At 41.1% G+C, this 21,297-nt stretch overlaps 1 protein-coding gene across 1 annotated transcript in view; it reads left to right on the forward strand.

The window, feature by feature from the left end:
• LOC136443271 (uncharacterized) overlaps positions 1 to 21,297 on the forward strand; it is an 80,815-nt gene that overhangs the window by 37,391 nt on the left and 22,127 nt on the right. Inside the window, exons 2-8 of the mRNA XM_066440441.1 lie at positions 5,397 to 5,594; positions 16,162 to 16,350; positions 16,674 to 16,894; positions 17,786 to 17,954; positions 18,241 to 18,345; positions 18,981 to 19,283; positions 19,568 to 19,800. Coding sequence (XP_066296538.1) covers positions 5,397 to 5,594; positions 16,162 to 16,350; positions 16,674 to 16,894; positions 17,786 to 17,954; positions 18,241 to 18,345; positions 18,981 to 19,283; positions 19,568 to 19,800 — 1,418 coding nt within the window. The remainder of the gene's footprint in view (positions 1 to 5,396; positions 5,595 to 16,161; positions 16,351 to 16,673; positions 16,895 to 17,785; positions 17,955 to 18,240; positions 18,346 to 18,980; positions 19,284 to 19,567; positions 19,801 to 21,297) is intronic.

Raw genomic sequence — 21,297 nt, forward strand, 5'->3', positions numbered from 1 at the left:
TCACTGAAAAATCTGCAGGGGTTGAAAAACGCACGCTGTTGGTGCACTATGAGTCTACTATGATCATAGAGTTGACACATGAGCGTTTAAAAAAACATTCTGACGTTCCCGTTGACATGAATCGTTGAAACTTCGTGTGACGTTGAAAAACGATGTAAGTTAATGGACGCTGTGTGAAATATGTGAATCCAAAACCGTGCAGTCAGTTACTGGGCATGCTTCCGGTCGTAATGTATGGAAGACTTTATCAAAAGCCCTTCCGCGGAAACGGTTGCATTGTAACTCTGTAATCTTGCCTCTTCTAATAAAGTCTGCTTAGACTTACAAATGTAGTATTACGTGTATCACATTGCTTTATATATATAAGAACCGTCAAAACTTCCAAAGTTCTTCCATGTATTAATAGCGTTAATAATCATGTATTCAGAAAGGGGCCTTTCTTTTAAGTGACAAGTTACAGTTGTGAAATATTACAAATGGGGTATCTCAGCGCACACTCGCCCTCTATAGAGATATGATCCAGGTGTAAAATATTCATTTGATACACAGTCATGGTGCCATTATACATAACAGCGCCCCCAAGGTTCGCCGTCCTTATCCATGATGGAGGACTCCATTTATTACGGCAGACATAATTAGTTATTGCTTATGGCTCATTTAAGAGCCTCTTGAAAACGACCTCAGTGAAGCGCCGTTGACCTCCCCACTCACGGTGTCAGCCTGCGCATGACTTTGCCTCACGTCTGTATTCAGCAAAATGAATTGACCCATCAGTCATTACACACGACTCATAACGGCTCCGCGGTCCCAGCGGAGATATGAGCGGCGGGGCGATGGAAGCTCCCCGCCGATACCACGGGACGTGGACGGTATCTTTATAAAGACTTCACGAGCGCCGCTTATCAACGAGAGATTAATTTTCCACAAGCAGAATAGCGTGCCTCGTCGGAGCGTGTCTGATAGGAAGAATTCTAAATTAGGTTTCAGCCGCGCACAATGGAGAATCTCATAGAAAGTACATTAAGATTGGACCTTGTCTGGCAGCAATCCTAATCGTACTGCTTCAATGATAGATAACAAAGGAAAGGTTAACATTAAATATCTATTACCAACAACAGGGCAGTGAGGAAGGAAAGTTTCATCATCCATGATACAAGTTTGTCTTCAGGCTGGTATTGAGACCGTGAAGAGTTAACGAGGCAACACTCTTCTCACAGGATATTGTCCAGATACAAAGAAATAAAGTTACAGCCGCCTGCAGAAACTAGGTATCTGATGTCGTTAGCACTTTAGTCTCAGGAGACCACCATTGCCACTTTATAAGTTTCAAGTCTCCTTGACACACTTGGTACGTGTAGTAACGGTTACAGTTCTACATAGCGTTCTTCGTACTGGACATGTGAAACTTTAACCAAATTCTAGCCAACTAAGAAATGTAGATCAATGTGATTTAAAAAGAACACAAAAAATGTCCAAACACCTTACAAGTTTAAAGTAACTGTGACTAGATGACATTATCTAAGAACTACTTTTTGCATTGTTTCACATTTTACATTTCTGTATGAATCAGCTTCTTCTTAGCAAATGAGAAATAGTTCAGCTGGATGTTTTACACTACAAAACCAGTCGGTATCAACTTCTTTCCCGAAGTTTGTCCCAAAAGTGTTTCTTTTTCACTTCTTCTTTTTTTTTAATTTGACAAGCCGTCAAGATGAGAATGCTAAAGGTCATCAAACATTAAGCTCCATGGGAGCATCGCAACCTCATTGCTTACTGTCACGTGACGGACATGGGAATTGTTTCCCGTCTACCCCGTGCCCCCGCCGGCAGAGTTTGATTTGACCTTTTGCATTGATGTTTTCCCTGGAACAATGAGGTGGTAACCAGCCCGCTGCCCTTTCTACATAAATGCACAAGACCTCTATCCTGGGAAATGACTCGGTTACCGGCGAAAGATTGAGTCAAGTTTCCTGTTCGTTTGACTTTGAATATTGCAAATACGTTTCAGGGCGAGGAAAATTTGACAACAAATTGACAGTAAAGATTTCAGAAAGTTCCCAAGCAGAGTTTACCGTCAGAAGATGAAGACGTTAGAAGTTGTGGTCCATGTGTTTCGGGTTAAAACTGACTTTAGAAACTGACTTGTGTTTCATAACTTTGTCCTCGTTTGCTGATCATATTTTCAAGGCACGTTATTCTCTTGGGTTAACTTGGCAAGAACAAATGACTAAGAACCTAAGAAGTATGCCCAAGTTTAGAATTTAAACGTATGTAATAAAACTTTCAATTGGTTTCATCTCTTTCTGCCAAATTGGCTTTCTGAAGACCGTAGCCCAAATCCAATACGCATCTATGGTCTATACAACTGTGTCACAAAATGACAAGCCTGCGGCATTCGCGCTTACATGTATGTTAGGAACACATTTCCGGCCATGTCTAACTCAACTGTCTTATATTTTGTGCTGGTAGCAAAATAAAATCGATGGGCCACGAATAAAAACCTTCCGAAGCTTTAATGGTTCCAAATGTCCACGTACACATGTATTGAATGTGAACAGAATGTGATCAGGTATAGATAAAAGGCTTATACATACTTGTATCATATTCTTATGAATTATAAACTATGGAGGCAGTCGTGAAGATATGGCCTATGCGCCCAAGGTAAGGGTAATTCCGTTATGAATATACATACCTTGTGACAACATAGCATTCATCGTACACCCTCATAATATTCCTATTTCGTGCGAACGTGCATCTTTTCCATGTGGCTCTGACAAACGCAGATCCCTTTTGGCCCTCCAGCAAAGTACCCATCGGTCAATTGTCAAAAACGCCACCGTGAGATAGCGATTTCATTGTGCTGTTGCGACCGTAGGGATACCCTTGGGAAAAGCTAAATAACCCCAATCGCGCGGAAGCCAGATTAACTGATATGTGTTGTTCTCTTCTGACATCGCCCTTCAACCCTGTCTACAATGTATGCGGTTGGGATGAAAACTTGAGCAGTCCTTCTGACAGGTGGCGTGCGTGGGAGAAAAAGTTCAGCGCTAGCAATGGTGCTGGAAGGAAGTCGTTTGAAACTTTCGGCAGCAAAGGACATTTTCGACGTTACATTGGAAACTCTAAGTCTTTTCGACTTCGCTTTAACAAGCCTCATATCAGGTATACATTTCATTCAATCAGCAATCAAGGAATGTTCCACCCTCGACATTAACAATCACCTTGGGTTAACTTTATTAAGGCTTCGTGATCATTTTACCGTAAAATGTTTCTAACTCTCCTGGTACAGAAAAGGTCAATGCAGAAATAAAGCAAGATAAGATCAGAGCCCAGTTCATTCCCCGTGTGGCCTCGCCGTGAAAGCCACAAGAAGCCACCGATGTCAGAGTTGTCAATTATGGTTAGCATATGACATTGAACGTCCTGGAAAGGTCATTCATCATACCGGTGTCTGATATGACCGTTAACAGCAGCAGATCGTTCGACGTCTCATTTCAACGTCATGATCTTCCTTAATGTCCAGTCTGAGAATGATTCGGCAATATTTGTTGGTAATCCCAAAGCATGACGAAACACATGGTGCAATATGGAGAAATTTGCCGTTGGCCGCTTATGGGATATTCTGACCTTATGAAGACTTCCTCCAATTTAGCCAAATGAAGTTTATAATCACAGATCTTCGATATCTTCATGCCCCTCTGAACATTTATTGCTGTTACAAAAGAATATTACATCTTACGACATGGCCCATGAAACTTCATGTAAGAGATCTAGAAGTTGAAGTTCTTTGAAGATGAGTACAGATAGATCAGTACGTTAAAGCGCTTGTTCATGTTAGATTGCCATTGACAAATGGCCATGTTTCATCTAAGAGACATTGGCAGCCTTTAACGACCACTGTTTGATATCCAGTATTAAACGGTCGTGTTCCATTGTTACCAATACGATAATACGTTTTTCCATTTTTGGATAACTTTCTATTTAACACATCCCTTTTAGTCAGACGTCCAATCAGTTTAAGTCGTGGCTTCTCTAATATCGCTTATATAAGCAGCAGATTCCCACCACTCCATTACCTGTTATTACTTTTATGACAAAGGCAGTTTAATTTGGGTTGTATTTGACCGTTCTTCATTTTGCAATATTGAAAGGTGTCCCAATAGGACGCGTACCTTGTGGGCTTCGCCTTGATCTTTGGTCGTTGCGGCTAACCAGGCTTAATGGCAATGCGACAGCTGCAAGGATCGCTCAATATTGAGTGCGATAGTAATATAATTTTTCCTGGTATGATTAGTTCATGGATGAACGGAAATTGCAAGGCGTGTACTTGACTTTCAATTATCAACGCCTTAAGCAATTGGTCCATCGAGGATCGACCTTTATTTCCGATAGAGAAGTTTCAAGCTTTGTTACCGCATGCTCATTAGAGAATATTCACCTTCAAAAAACATTATTGTGGTGTAGAGTACATATCGTGTACGTGTAGATACGTGTCTATGGCAGCTAGATTCATGGCTATAGCTACTTGACAATGCAATGTTTTGTAAGCCGTTTTATCACCTGTTTGAAGAAATAGTCACAGAATGAAAATATTGCCGAAACACTTATTTATAGACATAACATACATCAATGCACTTGACCCAAAACTATCACATTGTGCTGCAAGCACAAAAAGGATCATCATTTAATTTACAAGTAATTATTGTTGAATACAGAATGCACCTAATTCATGATAATATATGTTGGCGTAGATTCTACAAAAGTGGGTTATGAAATCTGCAGTTTTCGCTTTCGTCTCAACAGGGCCGTATGTAATACATGATATATGAGTCGTACCACTGGTACTGTGCGATTTGTAGCAGCAAAGAGACCAACTGATACCAGCCTGCCCTCAATCTAACAGGCAAAATACCCAGAACTGGTCCCAATCTTCCTACCGTACTGGAGGGTAATAGACTCATACATCTTCGTGGCAACACGGGATAAACTAACCCAGCAACTGGGTTGCTTGCCCTTTGAAGGTGCCAGGTTTCTCCCGATGAGCTTAAGAAATCTCTGAGGCTTCATTACGGCAACGGTTAGCGCAGGCATCGACGATCTATCTATCTATCTATCTATCTATCTATCTATCTATCTATCTAAACAAAAAGCCGATGTTTAGACTGCTTGCGATATCGATGAAATGCACAATCATTAATACCCTATAGCATCAAAACTATTATTTCCCACATATTGTAAAAGTTAACTAAGTTATAAAATTGAAGGACGTATATGTATATTTGGGAATTCAAAGAACAACTTAAGTACTTGATTCGGTCGAAGGACTAGAATAGATCATTAAGTACGATCAAAGCTTGAAAAATATTATTCAACCGTGGGACATTCATGTTTTGCAGAACCGTGCACCGTGGAGGGGTTCGGTGACTCTGGGTGTGGTGGGTACCGGAACCTTCTGTCTGACTGCGGCGTGCTGCAGACTGTAGGGTTCCCGGGGTTCGACTACCCCAACAACAGTCTGTGCGAATGGCACATCCACGTCAGCCCCAGACACAGGATCATCCTCAGCATCGATGTCTTTGAGATGGAGGAATCAGGTGATTTATCTGTTACACGCACATGTTACCTGTGTTGCGTCGTGATATTTGCATACATTGTCTTCTCATACACGTGAAATATTTCATGCCAGCTTTTCCCTCATGAATGTAAAAATATGACGTAAAATCCTAAATCCTGACTTACAAAATCAGCTGATTTCACCTTCACGTTCTTGTAAAATGTCGTTCAGGATTACATGTATCCCTTTTCACTACCAAGACAAGTGTTTTATTTTGATAGCGAGATGGTTGAAATGACAAATACATGTAGACATAAACACTATAATGCATGTTTCAAAGATACTCCTGTGTGGTAATTCATCATCGTTTGCATCAATGAATTAAATTTGCACAGAAGCCATAGATAACGTAATAGATAATGTCTTTCAAAGGATATTGATGTATCGTTAAACATCCAAATACAAAGTTGCGTCCGCTGCCGCAAAAGATATAATCATTAACAATCTTCACACATTATGTCATCTTAATGAAGAACAATCGTATGGAATTCTGGAGAGAAACCTATTCATAACGTAATTTCATCAAATCTGATAAAGGTCGCCAGCAAAGCAATCTAACTATTAAAAGTTCCTTCCAGTCCCCTCATAATAACCTTTCGTGTCAGTTTTAAAGTGTTTCTGGTCCCGTTCCTGACACTGAGTCATCGTCGCGTTTGTCAGTACCTCCTCCTGCCCTGAATCTGTCGCTTTGCCAGATTTCAACCCAGCTGTTTATCGATTCTCTTACTTAACAGTTTCACCGAATCAATAGCTAAGACAGACTGTTTTAACAGAATACAGGAAAACCCATATGTCACGGGAACTTGTCTACAAGTTTTGATCCAGAGTCAGAGTTGGACGGATTAGAAAACAATCATGACTGCAGACTTCAATTCGACACAAATGCATGGGTTATGAGTTAACAGTAACACGTCTGTTCTAACTGAATTCACATGGATGAAATGTGTCAGGCATGTGTGCATCTTTTACACACTGCAACTCATGGTGATACTATTTGTTACTTATTTATTGGAAGAACATTATGAAGACTATTTAGATAAATAATCGAATGTATTGGTATCCATGCAACATGGATGAACCTAACGTCCCGTGGCCATGGGTTAAACTCACATAAAAGGTTGAGGAGGGAAGATGACCCATCTGAGGCTTCTACTGCCCTGTGTCCATTCCATTGATATCGACTACAGCTTTGTCACGTTCGTCTCAACCAAGGAGTGGTCAAGAACTATTGACATGCTACCGCAGATGTCAAGCGGATCCGTTCTCGTACCAATGGGTGTTGATGATACTTGACCCGCACCAATTCACAGAAAGCATCCATCAACGCTAACCTGACATGATGATGCCAAACCGTTGGAGCGCGCCGGGGCGTAAAATGAACGATCCATTGCAATTCCAACCATTCGGCACCGAATGGGAAAAATCCAATAATCTGCTATCTTTTATCTGGACACTGAGGAGATACCAAACCTAATGCCAATAATGGCGCTTGGTAAAGTTGAGACCACTTTTACGACCAGAAGTTGCGTGTTATCCGAGGACACAGATTTTCTTGATTCATTCCTAGCACAGAATGCTTTTGACTGTTACATATTGGCGTCTACAACGTCATACCTTAAAGTTTATTCTTCACAATTGTCAAAATGATAGTATCATAAAAGAAGAGGCGGTAGAAGTGGGATCCCTTTGATTGTGAGAGAAAATACGATGTCAGAGTCTTAACGGTGCTGATGTAGTATCACTGCTGAATGAAAAGGGTGATTCAGCCTTATAACATGAAATATCGCACTAGATGAACTAGATGTACCCAGGCATTGTGCCAGTTTCTAGAACTTTATAGGGCTAGGAATTTATCGGTCGTAAAAGTCGGTTTGACGATTGCAAAGGAGAGGCGAGAATGCATATCGGAAAAAGACGGGCTCTGCATTTGGTTTATCTCTACGAATGTGAAGGCAGTCGATACTGTGAGTTAGGCCGAGGCCGATTCCAAGATCTATGTGATATGAGACATTGAAAGGGATTTGGCGTAAACTATTAGGGTCATTTTTCAATCTAATGGCCCTAGCCTTGAAGAAACTATGAATCTAGTTTGCGTCCGGGCGAAAATGCCGATGCAGCAAGTACGCTGCAAAAACTACTACTACAACTACGCTGTGAAAATTGCATTGCTTATTCATAGTATCTTCGTACTTCGTACAATTTCTACGGCGTTACTGTCATTTTTTATAACAAAGTGGTTGATCCGATCCGATTTAGTGCAAATGGCAAAAATATTTATTTGGCGTTTCTGTACTAACGAAGAATTTTGTCCCAAATTACTTGCGGTCCATCTCTCATAGACATCACATCCTGTCAAATGTATTTCTTCCTTGCATCTGTACGTGGAACGGAAAGGCGAGCGTATCGATGGACGGAATGCCGCGCAACTTCGATACCTGTGACCCATGACCACCCTATCACCCATCATGCCAAAACAGGCTGATTACTTTCGGTCACCTGGGTGCAATAAAAGACGGTAATAGGATTTTTTGCACGCTCGGTCGGCCGAGTAACAAATCATTGGCGGATTGCTGGAACAACGTGTTATGTGCAGATGTCCGTAGACCGGACCTTAAACTAGTTTTGTATGTTACTTTTTCCTAGGTTTCTTGCCATAATCTAACGTATAGTACATTTACAGTGATTAACAAGATGGAAGTCTTCATTCTATTTTTTTTTTATTAGAAAATAAAGTCCACAAAATACTACAAGCTTATTATGTTATTCCGACTCTCACGCACAGCCCCGTTCGTCCATTGGTCATTCTGCTTGTCCTAAGGCGCCCATTCAGGCATTCTACTAGACGGCGACCATGCTGCAACCTCGCTGCGACATTAATTGGATTTCTTCAACCTTTCACTTCATGATGATGCAAGATGTATAAGTATGACTGAAAAGACAACAAAACACACAAACCGTATAAAAAGTTTTCTAATCGTTTTCTAATCGATGAAATCGTTGAGCTTCCTTTCAGATAGCTCAGAGCGGTCGCAGCGAGATCGCCACCCTAGTGGAATGGTGATGTAAGACTACTTCGTGGTCGTAAAGTGATTGCCGATACAATCAGTACCTCCAAATTTATTACATGTTACAGAGGGGTCCACAAATTCCCCAAGTATTCAGTACCTTTATTTGAACCCACTCAAACGCTGTGGAAGTCACCTTGAGCCTGTTGTTCATAGTCCCCACGAGAGCGCCACAGCAGTTGATGTCAAGCCTCGGTTCCTTTATGAGTAATGCTTATTTCAAAGTCTTACTTTCCGACTTCCATGAGCCGTTTACAATTAGATAAGCTGTTAAATTACTGTACTCTGACATGAAGTGGCATTAAGTCTACAGCTTAAAGGGAAACAATTATTGAAACGGGGTCGTTGGTGAGGTGAATTGAAATGTGGCAGTTTGTCTGGATCTTTTCATCATCCAAGGAAGAAAGGAAAACTGACCAGGTAATAAACCACGACTAGTGCACCATTCTCTATCAACATGTACTAAAATATCACATTTATTCGAAAAATAAAGTTCGACATAGCAATATATGAATATACAGCACAGAAGTTTATCTTGCTTTGAAATTTTTGAATAGGATTTCTTAGCGGCTCTTATGTTTTTTCTTCCCCATTGTCAATATGCAGAATATTCAATAATTCAACATGCCTACCTATACACCATTGCCTCGCTCCATTACTCTGGCGCGACGTTGAGACTGTGGAATCAGGTGTGTAATGAGGTCCTTGTTTGGAGCACAATAATGCGAGTAATGGAATAGCTAGCACTAATACAGGTATTGACTCCGACCTATGACCTCTATTTCCACGCTTTGTCAGATTGGGGTGAACGGGTCACAGACCAGTAAATCCTGACACTTGAGTTTCATTAAGTCTCGCTTCTTTGTCTATAAACATGGTTAGAAAGCTATGGAGAAAGACGTCGGTATTGTTAAGGTTGGACACTTTCTGACTATCTACTTCATCTAAACGAGAACTAGATGACACTTTTAAGAAATGTTTTGACATGAATCGGTGCTATCCACAGCACATTACCATAACCGTGTACACGTTGAGTATGCTGTTTTTAGACAGGGCTGCTGATCGATATCTAGTTGTATACATAGCAAATGAATAAGGTATACACGTATCAGGCAAAGATTTATTTCGTGCAAAGAGGTTATAGCGCCTGGAAAGGACGGATTAAAAGTAAAATATTATTAAACAGTGATCTACATCGATCTTATAGTGAATAGAAATAATGAGGGATGAATTGATCACCGGCAAGGTGCTGAGAGAAGAAGCTCTAGCTGAACATAACACTGCACATTTATAGAGATGCTGTATTATAGTGATATTGTAGAACTGATATCATCTTAAACATCGGCAATCATCTATCAAGGAATGACATGTCAACTCACCAAATTTAAAGGAGTATAGTGTATATCTGAATTTCGTGCGCCGTGACATAGGGTAACGCAACAATCTTATACCAAGATTTTGCCTGCAATATTTGGTAATCCGACAGTGCGTTTTTAAAGTGCTAAATCCTAAGCAAGGTCATTGCATTAGGTGGAGGAGATTCGCGCCAAAATCTTCTTTTAGTTTAACTCTTTTTACTCTCATAGCCTCTACGTGACAGCAATGACCTTGTAAAAAACATTTTATTCTAATCGTTAACATACACATATTGGCAGCGAGTCAATGTAATCCTTATTCCAGCTGATGCCGTAGTGGACTTTCCTCTGAGTTACAGGGTTCAAAAGGCCATCATGAAAAGTTCCAGGAAGTAAATAATTCATCGTTTTCAGTAGAGAGTATGGCTGAGTAAAATTACCAAGCATGGTGCTGTCATTATGGCGTACCAATAAGTCCCGCTGCATAAACTCTTTTTGATGGAGGTTGTTTTGACACCAAATGGCCCTTAGCTTGCAGTGGTCTTCCGCGGTAACGACCAAATCCTTACATAATCGAACATGCTGCTTGAGCGGGTGTGCCCAATTATATCGAACAAATCACAGTATGGCCTTTAAAGCACGTCCAGCGCTTGTAGGTAGCATACCAAGTGGTTGAGTCTTGAAAGTAAGGGGCAATGTCCTTCCAGATATTCACTACAGTTGGTGTACGAACCATTGGCAAGACTGCATGTGAGCACTTTGACGAGGTTTCTCAAACGACATGATAACAATGTCCATTCACGAGCAGATCCTGCATTTCCGCAGTAATGTTCAAATGCTGTTTCTATTATATAAAAGTATATTGAATATGGATGCCCTTTATCGCTTTCCATCAAGGATTTCTTTACGAGACATGGCCGTTAAAGTTATGATATTACAAACAATTGTAGGTTGCTGCTCTTAAAGGTTATGGTAAGATGGTGATTTTGCAGGAAGACGGTCATCAGCAGCTGGAGGAAAGGCTATAGGAGTGAGCATTGGTTACAGTAACCATCTATTGATGTACGTCAGTTGCCCCTTTACTGTGACGTCCGCTGATCATAAAACGCTCACCATCGATTTCAACCAGCCCGCAATTTTTCTCTACATTAACCATGCAGGAGAAAAGATGTATCAAATCCGGAGTCATTGCCAAAGGATCACTGCAGGAGTCATCGAGCGTGGAGAAGCAGTTTTTAGAGCGGTTGTAATGTAGAATCCACGTGACGATCACACTTTTGGACGGTTTAAGCTTTCGGAAGAGGGAAAGATGCGTCACCATAAGATTTTTGAATTCTAAGACGCCACCTCTTAGACTTAGCCCGCTGCTATTTCATACCAAAGCATATCTCAAGAAAATCACTACTATACTTCACCATCGGAAACAATGTCTTGTTCTTCATCGGAGCACATCCTTGACCTGATTTAATCGTCAAAGATATACAGATGATAGGGGGAAGGATGTCGCAAATCAGATTATGAAGCACAAAATTGTCAATTTGTCTTCGTAGCATAGAATCAAATATAAGGCGTCTCTTTGCAATGTTCAATAGCATCTACAATTACAATTGATCAAAGTTCATGTCAAAACCCCGACAATTCATACAGCAGTAACCTGTGGCAAAACTGCAGAAACAAACACCTTTCTTCTACAAATGTAATGATTTTGACCTAAAATTTGATAGGCAAAAAAATGACAAGGAAAATTCAACCATTCATTGGTAAGGATTTAGTTGTCTGAGCTAGATTATATAATGCATCTCCTTCGGTAGAAACGACTGACAGTCGACAGTCTATAAAGTAAAAGGAACAGTTCTGTTATCCCTGTTGCATGCTGCATTTCATCACGTTGTGATTTACATAATGCGTGCAGTACATCTTCCAAATCGATCGAGTGCCCAAAGCCTGCATGGTCACCGATGAAGGAAAAGGTCGCAATTCCAGAGAACCTTTGAAGTGAGAGTTGGCATCATGATAAGTTTCCACTAAAAAATCAAAGCTTTCATGAATTTCGCAATGTGCATGGAGATAGAATGTGAGATACTTTTGGTTAAATAAAGGCTTTGATGCGGCGCATTGCATAAGATAATATGCGACCTTTCTTAGCGAAAGGTATCGGGGTCCAAGGTTTTCCAGATTCCAAAGCATTCGCTGTATGGAAGACTCGGAGCCTTCCGTCCTTCTAGCTGTCCAATTAAGAAATAGAATCGTTATCCGCTTGGGTTGCGATAAGATAAAGAGTCATTACTAGTATTTGGAACTCAAAGAGGATTTCTTCTTGTCACTTGGGCATGGGGAAATACTATCATTCAGGCGGTTTGTGATATTTTGCAATAAATTTCATCAAAGCAAATGTCGATGATTTGTTTGATGAGTTGAGTTTGCGCAGTGCGACTTTTGCTTCTGAGACACCAGTGAAAACACCCCGATGTTAACTTGTGCAGAAATTGCAAATGAATTTCTTTCGACCATGTCTGATATTTAATGTAGATTTCACAAATTCAGTCATCAGAAACAAACCTGTAACATATGTAATTTCTGTTCAAGGAACAATACGATCATTTTAAGAATTTTACTTATTCATATCCGGAGGCTATCAAAATCTGCAAAACGATATGATAATACACCCACATTCCCTTCAAATTCCATGACATTTAGGCCATATCCAGTACACATTAGGATACACCTTTGCTTGAGGGCAGTAAGTAATGAGCCAGATGCTTTCCTGTAATGCCGCTGGTCATGGACAAACTCGGGTTACACCCAAAGGGAGGCCTAGGGAACATGCATGTAACGGCACCAATCGAAGAGTTGATGACTATGAAGCTAAGGGAACATTACAGAAAATTCATTAGTAGGCAAAGATGATTATGAGCAATGTAACTGCTCGCACAAACCCAATTTTCTAGGTATTATTAGGATTACGTTGAATAAGTTAATGTCATATTGATCTTGACACATCGTCAAACATATTGAGCAAGGTAAACCATGATTATATTTATTGAATAGTATTGAACATAAGTCATTCTTCCACTTATCCATACCATCTGTGGCACCAAATAAAAATGAATTTTGATGCTTTATCTATAGTCTCTTTTCGGAGGGAAGTCGGCTTTACCAAATAGCCCATGTGTAACATACCACGTACAGTATACCTGGAAGCCTTCCAAATGTCTAGATGTTCGGCTTCCCCTCTTTAATAACCCTGTCTGAGGCATAGATTTCAATTAAAGTTTCGGTTGCAGAGTGCAATCAGCCCTATTTAAACGTGGGTAGATTTATAGACAGAAACGTGTGTGAGCCACTTGCCCATCTGTCCCGATAAAAATCCCTGTCTAATGTTGCCTTTTTACGGTTTAATGGGTACGGTTCAGACACCACTGGGTACCATCTATCTGTCATTATCTTCCTCTTTACAAAATTTCAGGTTATAACTAAGGTAAATGTGGAACTGCGAATTGGCAATCTGTTTGACATGTTCTCAAAGGAAAATGTATTCTCACTAAGTGATGATGGGGAGCAACCTTTGGAGAGGAGAGATATGTATGGAGTGTCGTTGTCCACCAATCATACATGTTTCAATGACCTAAGGAGGCGAATATTGCCTTGTTTGTCCTGCGGTCTCTAAACGTATAATAGAAATAGTCCTACAAAGTTGTTTACGCTGTTTTATGAGTATGTAATGTTCCATGGGCCCATGCACATACTTCAATATGTAAACTATATTGATATGCGTTGTTGAGTTAAAAAGCTAACACTGTGTCTCATTTTGCAAGGGTAGAAAACTTAAAACAGTAGTCTACCGTAGTGTGGAATCTTCCATTCTTCTAAGTTACCAACGTGTGCCTCAACTCGAGAATTTAATGCGAAGGGTTTCTCACAAATCGTGAGAGGCGAAATTAAAGTTCCTACGAGCGTTATATCACGTCGCAGCAATTCCTGTTCACGAGGATCTAATTTCATTTATGAGACGATAATTCAGTTTACAACTGTTCCAAGAACGGTTAGGGCGCGGCAAATAGATAGAGTAATTTACATGCAGAATCATATTATTCTTAAGAGCATAACCTTGATGGTGACTTCAAATTAAGTCTATTGAAGAATACCATGCTAACTTTTGCATTTATAGGCGCGACTGATTTTTCCAGTATCAAAGCAAACGTGCATTATCTACCAATGGAGAGACATGAATACTCGAGTCTCTCAGCTCTTCATTATAATCTTCACGATTCTTTCCCATTGATGTTTTCTCCTTGATTACGGCTGGACTATTCTACACCGATGCCTCGCATCACGCTCCTCATCTGAAACATTGATTCCTATTCTGTTTGCGAATGTTATCGGCAGTAACATGGGTGCATAATCAGTTAAGCCTGGTTAATTGTTGCCCCCGAGTCCAATTATCGGTCCGTAAATAGTTCAAAGGCGGCGGACGACAAGCTGTATCAAAGCATCCTCATCTCGCTGATGATGTACGATTCAAAGAGTTGCGCTTAATCAAAGACAGTGCATGCGACCGCGGCTTGTAAGCTGTGACCAGAATTTTATCAGTCATTCCCTATTCAAATCAGAATTGAAAAGGAAATATCCAATTAAAAAGTCTCAACCGCTTGTATCCATTCGAGGTGTTAGATAGTCAATACGTTCAACCGTGGCGTCTTTCCAAACATATGGGTCACAAAAATGCTCTTCGGCAAGAAAGTTCACTGACTTTCAGAGCGTGAAATCCTATCTATTTCACAAGATAGTTGCTATGGATTTACACAGTTGTGCCAACTAAGCTGTATTAATCAAAGTCATCTTTCCCAGAGGGATTAAAGTTTTGGAGGATGGGATCTGCCTTTGTTGATCCGATGTAAATGGTCCACTGAGGATTATTTTGAATTGACTTGCTTGAGGCGACTTTGTCATCGACCGCGTATAGTAATTTTACGCCAGGCAAATCTCGAACGAAGAGGCGAAAAATATCTCCACAAACATTACCTGGCGTAATTACTTGTCACTCGCAAGCGCCAAGGGTATTACCTGGGTGCCAAACCCTCATTACCTGGGGATATGAAGGCTTCCGCGGTTTTATGAAGTAATCATGCTAGCTTTGTGTTAAAGTAGCTAATTTGCCGCTACTGCGAAGCAAACAAAGCTGTGTGCATTGTCGAGGAGAAAATGTGACTTGTATTCAGCAGGGGACAAGGTTATAATGGCATCTGGGGGAAATAGAAATAATTAAAGCCCAAGGACGGACAAAGCTCTGTCTGATAACATAAAGACCTGGTTTTAGTACAAGCGGCATGGTGTGAGTACTAGTAATAACCTGGGCATTTGCATATTGAAACGGTTGTAAATTACAGCCCTTTTCGTAATGGCAACTGCACACAACCATGAAAGCAGATGATTGAGACTTTTTAGAAAATTTCAGTTACCTTTTGCTGTAACAGATACATAGCTGTTTTAATTTCCTCTCGTCAGGAGTAACAATTGCCCCTGATTTGTTACAAATCGATAGCCTAATGTTCTCTTTTCCTTGGTACATCAAGACCATGCAGTGCCACTTCCTTGACTAGATCACTGACAGCTTGTTTGTAGCCATATTGAATATTACAAGAAACGAGCTTAGGTCCATCATCAATCAAGAACTGGATTTATGTTATCAAAAGTAGCTTATCATTTCGACCTGTCTAGTTGAAAAGTGCATGGGAAAGTCAGCATAAATAATTCTCGCCCTTCTAAGACACGATGCTGCTCAGATCCGAAGAAAGAGGCGTAGGTTATGTCTTCTGAAGTTGGTCGGGTGACTTAGCTCCACCATGACCCAACCAAAAATTGCCAGAAGTCAATTTGCCGCTAGGTAGCGAGGTTCCTTTATTTAGTACGTCAGACAAATCCGCTCTGTAGACTTGGGTAGAAAATGCAGGAACGGTTTTCGCGGCGAGGATAATCGACGGAGCGGTACGCAATAGACAGTGAGAGTAAAAAGTAGTTGATAATCTGTAGTAAAACGTATGAGGCAACTTCTGTATAGAAACTCTATAATATGTTATTATGCCACACCACTGTTGGTTAACGTTAACATACAGTATTGCATTTTCAGGTCCAGGATGTGTTTACGACTACTTCTCTGTTTTCGACGGCGTGAGCGAAAATGCCCGGATGCTGGGAAAGTTATGTGGCGCGCATGCGCCCTTCGTCATCCTGTCCAGTAGGAATCACCTGTTCCTGAAGTTTTCCTCTGATTCATCGGTGACATCAAGAGGTTTATATGCGTCTTATATATCTGAAGGTACGCCGGCTTTTGATCATGAAAAGTGAGCTTCGATAACATGATATAGTGCAGTGCAACTGTCCCCAAGGGCATGGCGCTCTCTGATAACTTTAACGAATCTCCTAAGGATCATGAATATAACATACCGGCGCGACAAAACGGTGTTTCACAGTCCCATGGCCTGAGAAATAATTGATCAAGAACTTCGTTGATACGTTATCGCTTCCTTTCAACCATTATTTAATCGGAATAAAGTCACAAGTGAAATCAGTCCGAGCAGGATTTCCCACAAGATCTCCTCGATTTGCAATCTTCACTTTTATCCATTCTTTCTTCTTCAGAAATCGGGTTACAATCTGCCAAACCGCTTATTGCGTTGGGACCACCCCTTCTCCCCACGCCTGGATTCATCAACTTTACAACAGATGACTTTTCAGAAGAAGAAGATGATGATTCTTTTGTTACTCGGCAATACTTGATCCAGTCAAGGGTCAGAGAAAGAGTTGTATTGGAGTGGACCATCGTCGGTGGAAAACGTCGATTCAGAAAAGCATGTTTGAAGGTAAAGAAAGATACACCCAAATTTCCATTTATATTAAAAGCAATATAACATTCGTACCGTCAAAGCCTCAAAGGTTTGAACATATTTTGCGCGGTAAGTAATATCAATTCATTATTGTATCAGATCTCCTGAGATGTTCACCCTGCCCTTGATGCTATTGTATGTGTGAAAATTACTACCGGAAGACACCCGGGCTATTGTGGCGTGCCCATAGGTGTATTCTAGTTCGGATGGTCATAAAATTACTATTCTGAATAATAGATTTATGTTGCTACGGAAATTGGATAGTGATTAGACCATAGTCTCTATTCATCATGGGCATTAGTTAGTTGTAAAAACGACAAGAGCAAAATGACGCCTGTGAGCTATTTACCCACATTATGACGGGAAATGATGGTGGCGACTGTTGGTTTGACGTGTTTTAGGATTCATGGAAAGGGGATTAGTTACACATTCAATCAAAACAGGGATTAAGAGCTCGTCATTAATGTTACCTTAACGGCTAGTGTTGCAAATTGGCTGTTAACATTTTATGGCCGTCACCCATATATGTAGGGTGCGTAACACATGCCCCCATTAATGTAATGACAGATTAATAACCCTCCTAATCTTTTCTTTAATTCGTATAGACGTAACATGTTCGCGTGACGTGATTATTCACTTGATATTTATACATCAGTGGTTCTAGTAAAAGAATACAATTAATCACAGCAAGTTTAGCTGGACCTGATTCCAAAACAATTCTTATCGGCAGTATAGCTATGGCTAAGAGGGATAGCTTCAATCAACAGCAAGCAATCGCATAGGCAACATGTACCTGATTTATATGCATACCTTGCTGAGCGGTACTGATATTAATCTCTATGCTCGTTTCTTTTTTTTAAATTTCAGATATTCGACGGTGGCGTCAAAACAGAGGTAGCAGATATGTCGGTAAGATGCAATGAATCCAAGTCATCATCCGGGGTATTTCGGGCCAAAGGTCACCGTGTTCTCCTTCGAGTGACCTTCAACACTGCGCTTGACAGGTTGAAGATCTACCTGCGCCATTATGTGGAAGGTGAATCCATTTTGATTACGTATACTACCGAGCTGCAGTGTCACCAGGTATCACACTAATCTTAAGTACAACGGCGCTATATTGTTAAAGGCTCAACAATGTGACCGATGCACCGATGAGAGACGAAAAAAAAACATATCATTGGACCATTCAGTGATCATTGAGCACTCACTGGAATAATGCTGAGTCTTTTATGCTCAACGGTCTCGTAATGATCTCGCTCCTCTTTGCAATCCCACCTAAGTGAAGGCGCAGACTTACACGTATGATTATCACCATTCTGCAGATACACTGGATACACTACCATCATGCATCCTCAGCGCTGGTGCATCTGAAGTCGGCAAGGTCAATTTCGACGATGCAATTATTCGCCAAAACCTGGCGGGTCGAGGTAGTCCTATTTCATACGGTTTAAACTATCAGCACAACTCCGGTAGAGGGTGACTCCTCTGGTCAAAGTTAAGCAACCCTTATCTGAATGGTAACGAGCAATTATCAACGCTAAAGCGACGACAGGTAGCATGTACTGACTCAGCAGGTAAGCCAAAGATTAGGGAACCTGATATTACCTTAGTGCATTGTACCGTACTCTGGAGATTCAGCCCTGATTCTGTATATAATGACAAGTCCCTCGGTGACAGCTAAACTCTCAGAACTTGGACAATCAATAAAGGAAAGTTACCCTGTCATACAGATTTAGATTTGATCCGTGAGTCGATATTGTGTCACCCTGTGACTATCAGTCCAGACGTGGTGGCGACAGCTGCCGTCACTGACACGTGCTGGTAGCCACGGTAGACATCAACACAGGACATGTTACAGATTTGATTAATGCTTGGTCTGCAATCTTTCATAAGTGCTCATGTTTGCGGCCTGGTTTTCCGTAGAATTAGGGATTTATCCTTGTCTCGTGTGATTAATGAATAGCATTAGTGGATTTGGAGGAGGGTGGGGAGAATATAGCGTTCAGTAATACAGCGAAACACTGGTTCAAGAAATGAGACAATCAATTTGTATTCTACGCAGGGGATGACATCTACTGTCAAGCGAGGCTATCATCTGCAGTGGGTCGTCACGTGTCAACAACATTTGCATACGTCGTCAAACCGCCGTCCGCCATGTTGGATTCCAACGTTACCACCGGCCGTATGCAATTGTCCGTATACGATGGCAAAAATGAAATCGTAAACACAGGGAATTCATATCTGCAGCCGACACTTCCATTGCCGATCGTGTCGAGCGGTGCTGGCATTGTCCTTGTATATTGGTCGGACAATAAAAACGGCCTCGGTCAGCTCCCAACCATCCAGGCCCAATTTAGTCAAACAGGTAAGATGAGCTAAGCTGCTATAGTAAGTGATACTAGATTCCTACCTTAAACGTGCACAAACGTGGAAACTGTATAACCTACAGAATTAAGAATATTTTTTATACTTGTCGACACGTCATATATTTTTAAACGACTTGCACTACCTCATTTTAAACAAAGCTTTCACCATATAGTAAAAAGTCGTTTGTCCGACATTCTGAAAGCGTTCACTTCACAACATTCCTTGCAATTTTGCAGACAGAGTTCGTTTACATATAATACCATTCTCCTCCTTTTTTTTCAGATTGCCCAGACTTCTCTCATCTTCTGGTTGAAAACACAACGATCTCGGTGACTGAAAAATGTGGTAGCTTCAGGCAGGCACCTCAACAGGCCTCCACTAACCTGGACTATCACATCCTGATTGAAAGCAAGAGTGCCAACAACCTCAAACTAGATTTCTCGCCACTCTCCACGATGCAGGACGTCCAGTTTATGTGTAAAGGAATGAAGGATATGTGCGAGGAAGACCTACAGGTATCATTCAAACAGTGCCGTTATAATAACAAACATCACGACAATGTATTGGTCAAGCATACAGTACTCCTCATCACTTTAGTCCCATCCCCCATATTCACTATACAAATCAAACCTTCAAGCAATGTAACTTCACAGCCATGAAGGAAAAGCATGGTAACAATATTCATATTTTCACAAAAGAGTTTCAAAGCAATTGAAAGTTTTCTGTGTACTTATACCCGACGCATTTGGGATAAGTTCTATAAGCGGTCGAAGTATTCCATCCCCTAGGGCGAGCTTGAGAAGGCGCCATTCCTAACGCACTTCTAACCGCAGTCCATTTTCTTGTAAGCCCTTCTACGATCGACCGACTTAAGTACATGTCCTTTCTAAGTTCCCTTTACCACTCACTCTCATTACAAGTATATACCCCTCTGTGCAGTGTACGGGTTCCTATCTACGCCTCTCCGTGGAGAAAACTGATAACCCAACATGATAAATGAATTAATGCATTACTGTAAAGGAACTGGACTTGGTCCATTACTCATGGAAGTAAGAGGAGTGTCACGCAGTGCGCCGGCTGATAAGTCTCCGTACGGAATAGCAACACTTAAGGGTACTGTACACCGTGTAAGGCATTCCCTACCGACACCAGATACCCAAGACATGTTCCGTGGGGATGGCTACAGGTGGTCTATTTTCTCGGCGCGAAGAAATCAGATCTGGGCTACGTCTGGAAAGTCCAAATCGATGGCAAGCAGTCTAGTTTCCCGAGGAACGATCGCTTTGCCGCAGTGGTCCCGACACATTCTCATGACCGCATGAACTAGGAAGATATATGGGCGGTACCGCAGAGTAGCATTCATCATTTCTCGTTAAGATTACACCGCGACTTCTATTATCTGCAAGAGGGATTGGAGCCCTGTAGAACGATTCAGGCAACGATTCGTTTGCATGATGGACTGCTGTAGCAGAACTATTGCTCAAACGCAAAATATGTTCAAAGTGTAACTATCGTTATTTTTTGCTGCAAATTAGAGTCAAGTCATGCACAGTTGTTATCTCCGTGAAAAATGGAGATATAGTTTTGGGTGTGTCTGTCTGTTTGTTTGTTTGTCTGTCTGTGTTTCCGGACTACTCTAGTCAGCATAAGTTGCCATAACTCAAGAACCTCTTGATGGATTATGATGATATTTGGTATGTGGGCGGGTGTTGTCAAGCCGAACATCAAGTTCTATTTTGGGCCCCCTAGTATGTGACCTTGGTACTGCAGCAGAAATTCGTTTTTTGTATCTTTTTACCCGGACGTGCTATGGTCTTGATTTTTTTATTTTTTGGTGGCAGATAGCTTGTTCTGAATGTTTCGCTATTTCTCCTGCATTACGAAATTTGATCATTGACGAAAGTGCAAGGCTAAACCAATTTTAAGAGACCACCTCCGTCGCAAATGTTTTAAACCATCTGCCACACAAGTCCTCATCGGCAAAAGAACACATGACAAATTGAAAGATCGCT

This window comes from Branchiostoma lanceolatum, chromosome 10 (assembly GCF_035083965.1).
Source record: "Branchiostoma lanceolatum isolate klBraLanc5 chromosome 10, klBraLanc5.hap2, whole genome shotgun sequence".
Taxonomy (NCBI): Eukaryota; Metazoa; Chordata; class Leptocardii; order Amphioxiformes; family Branchiostomatidae; genus Branchiostoma; species Branchiostoma lanceolatum.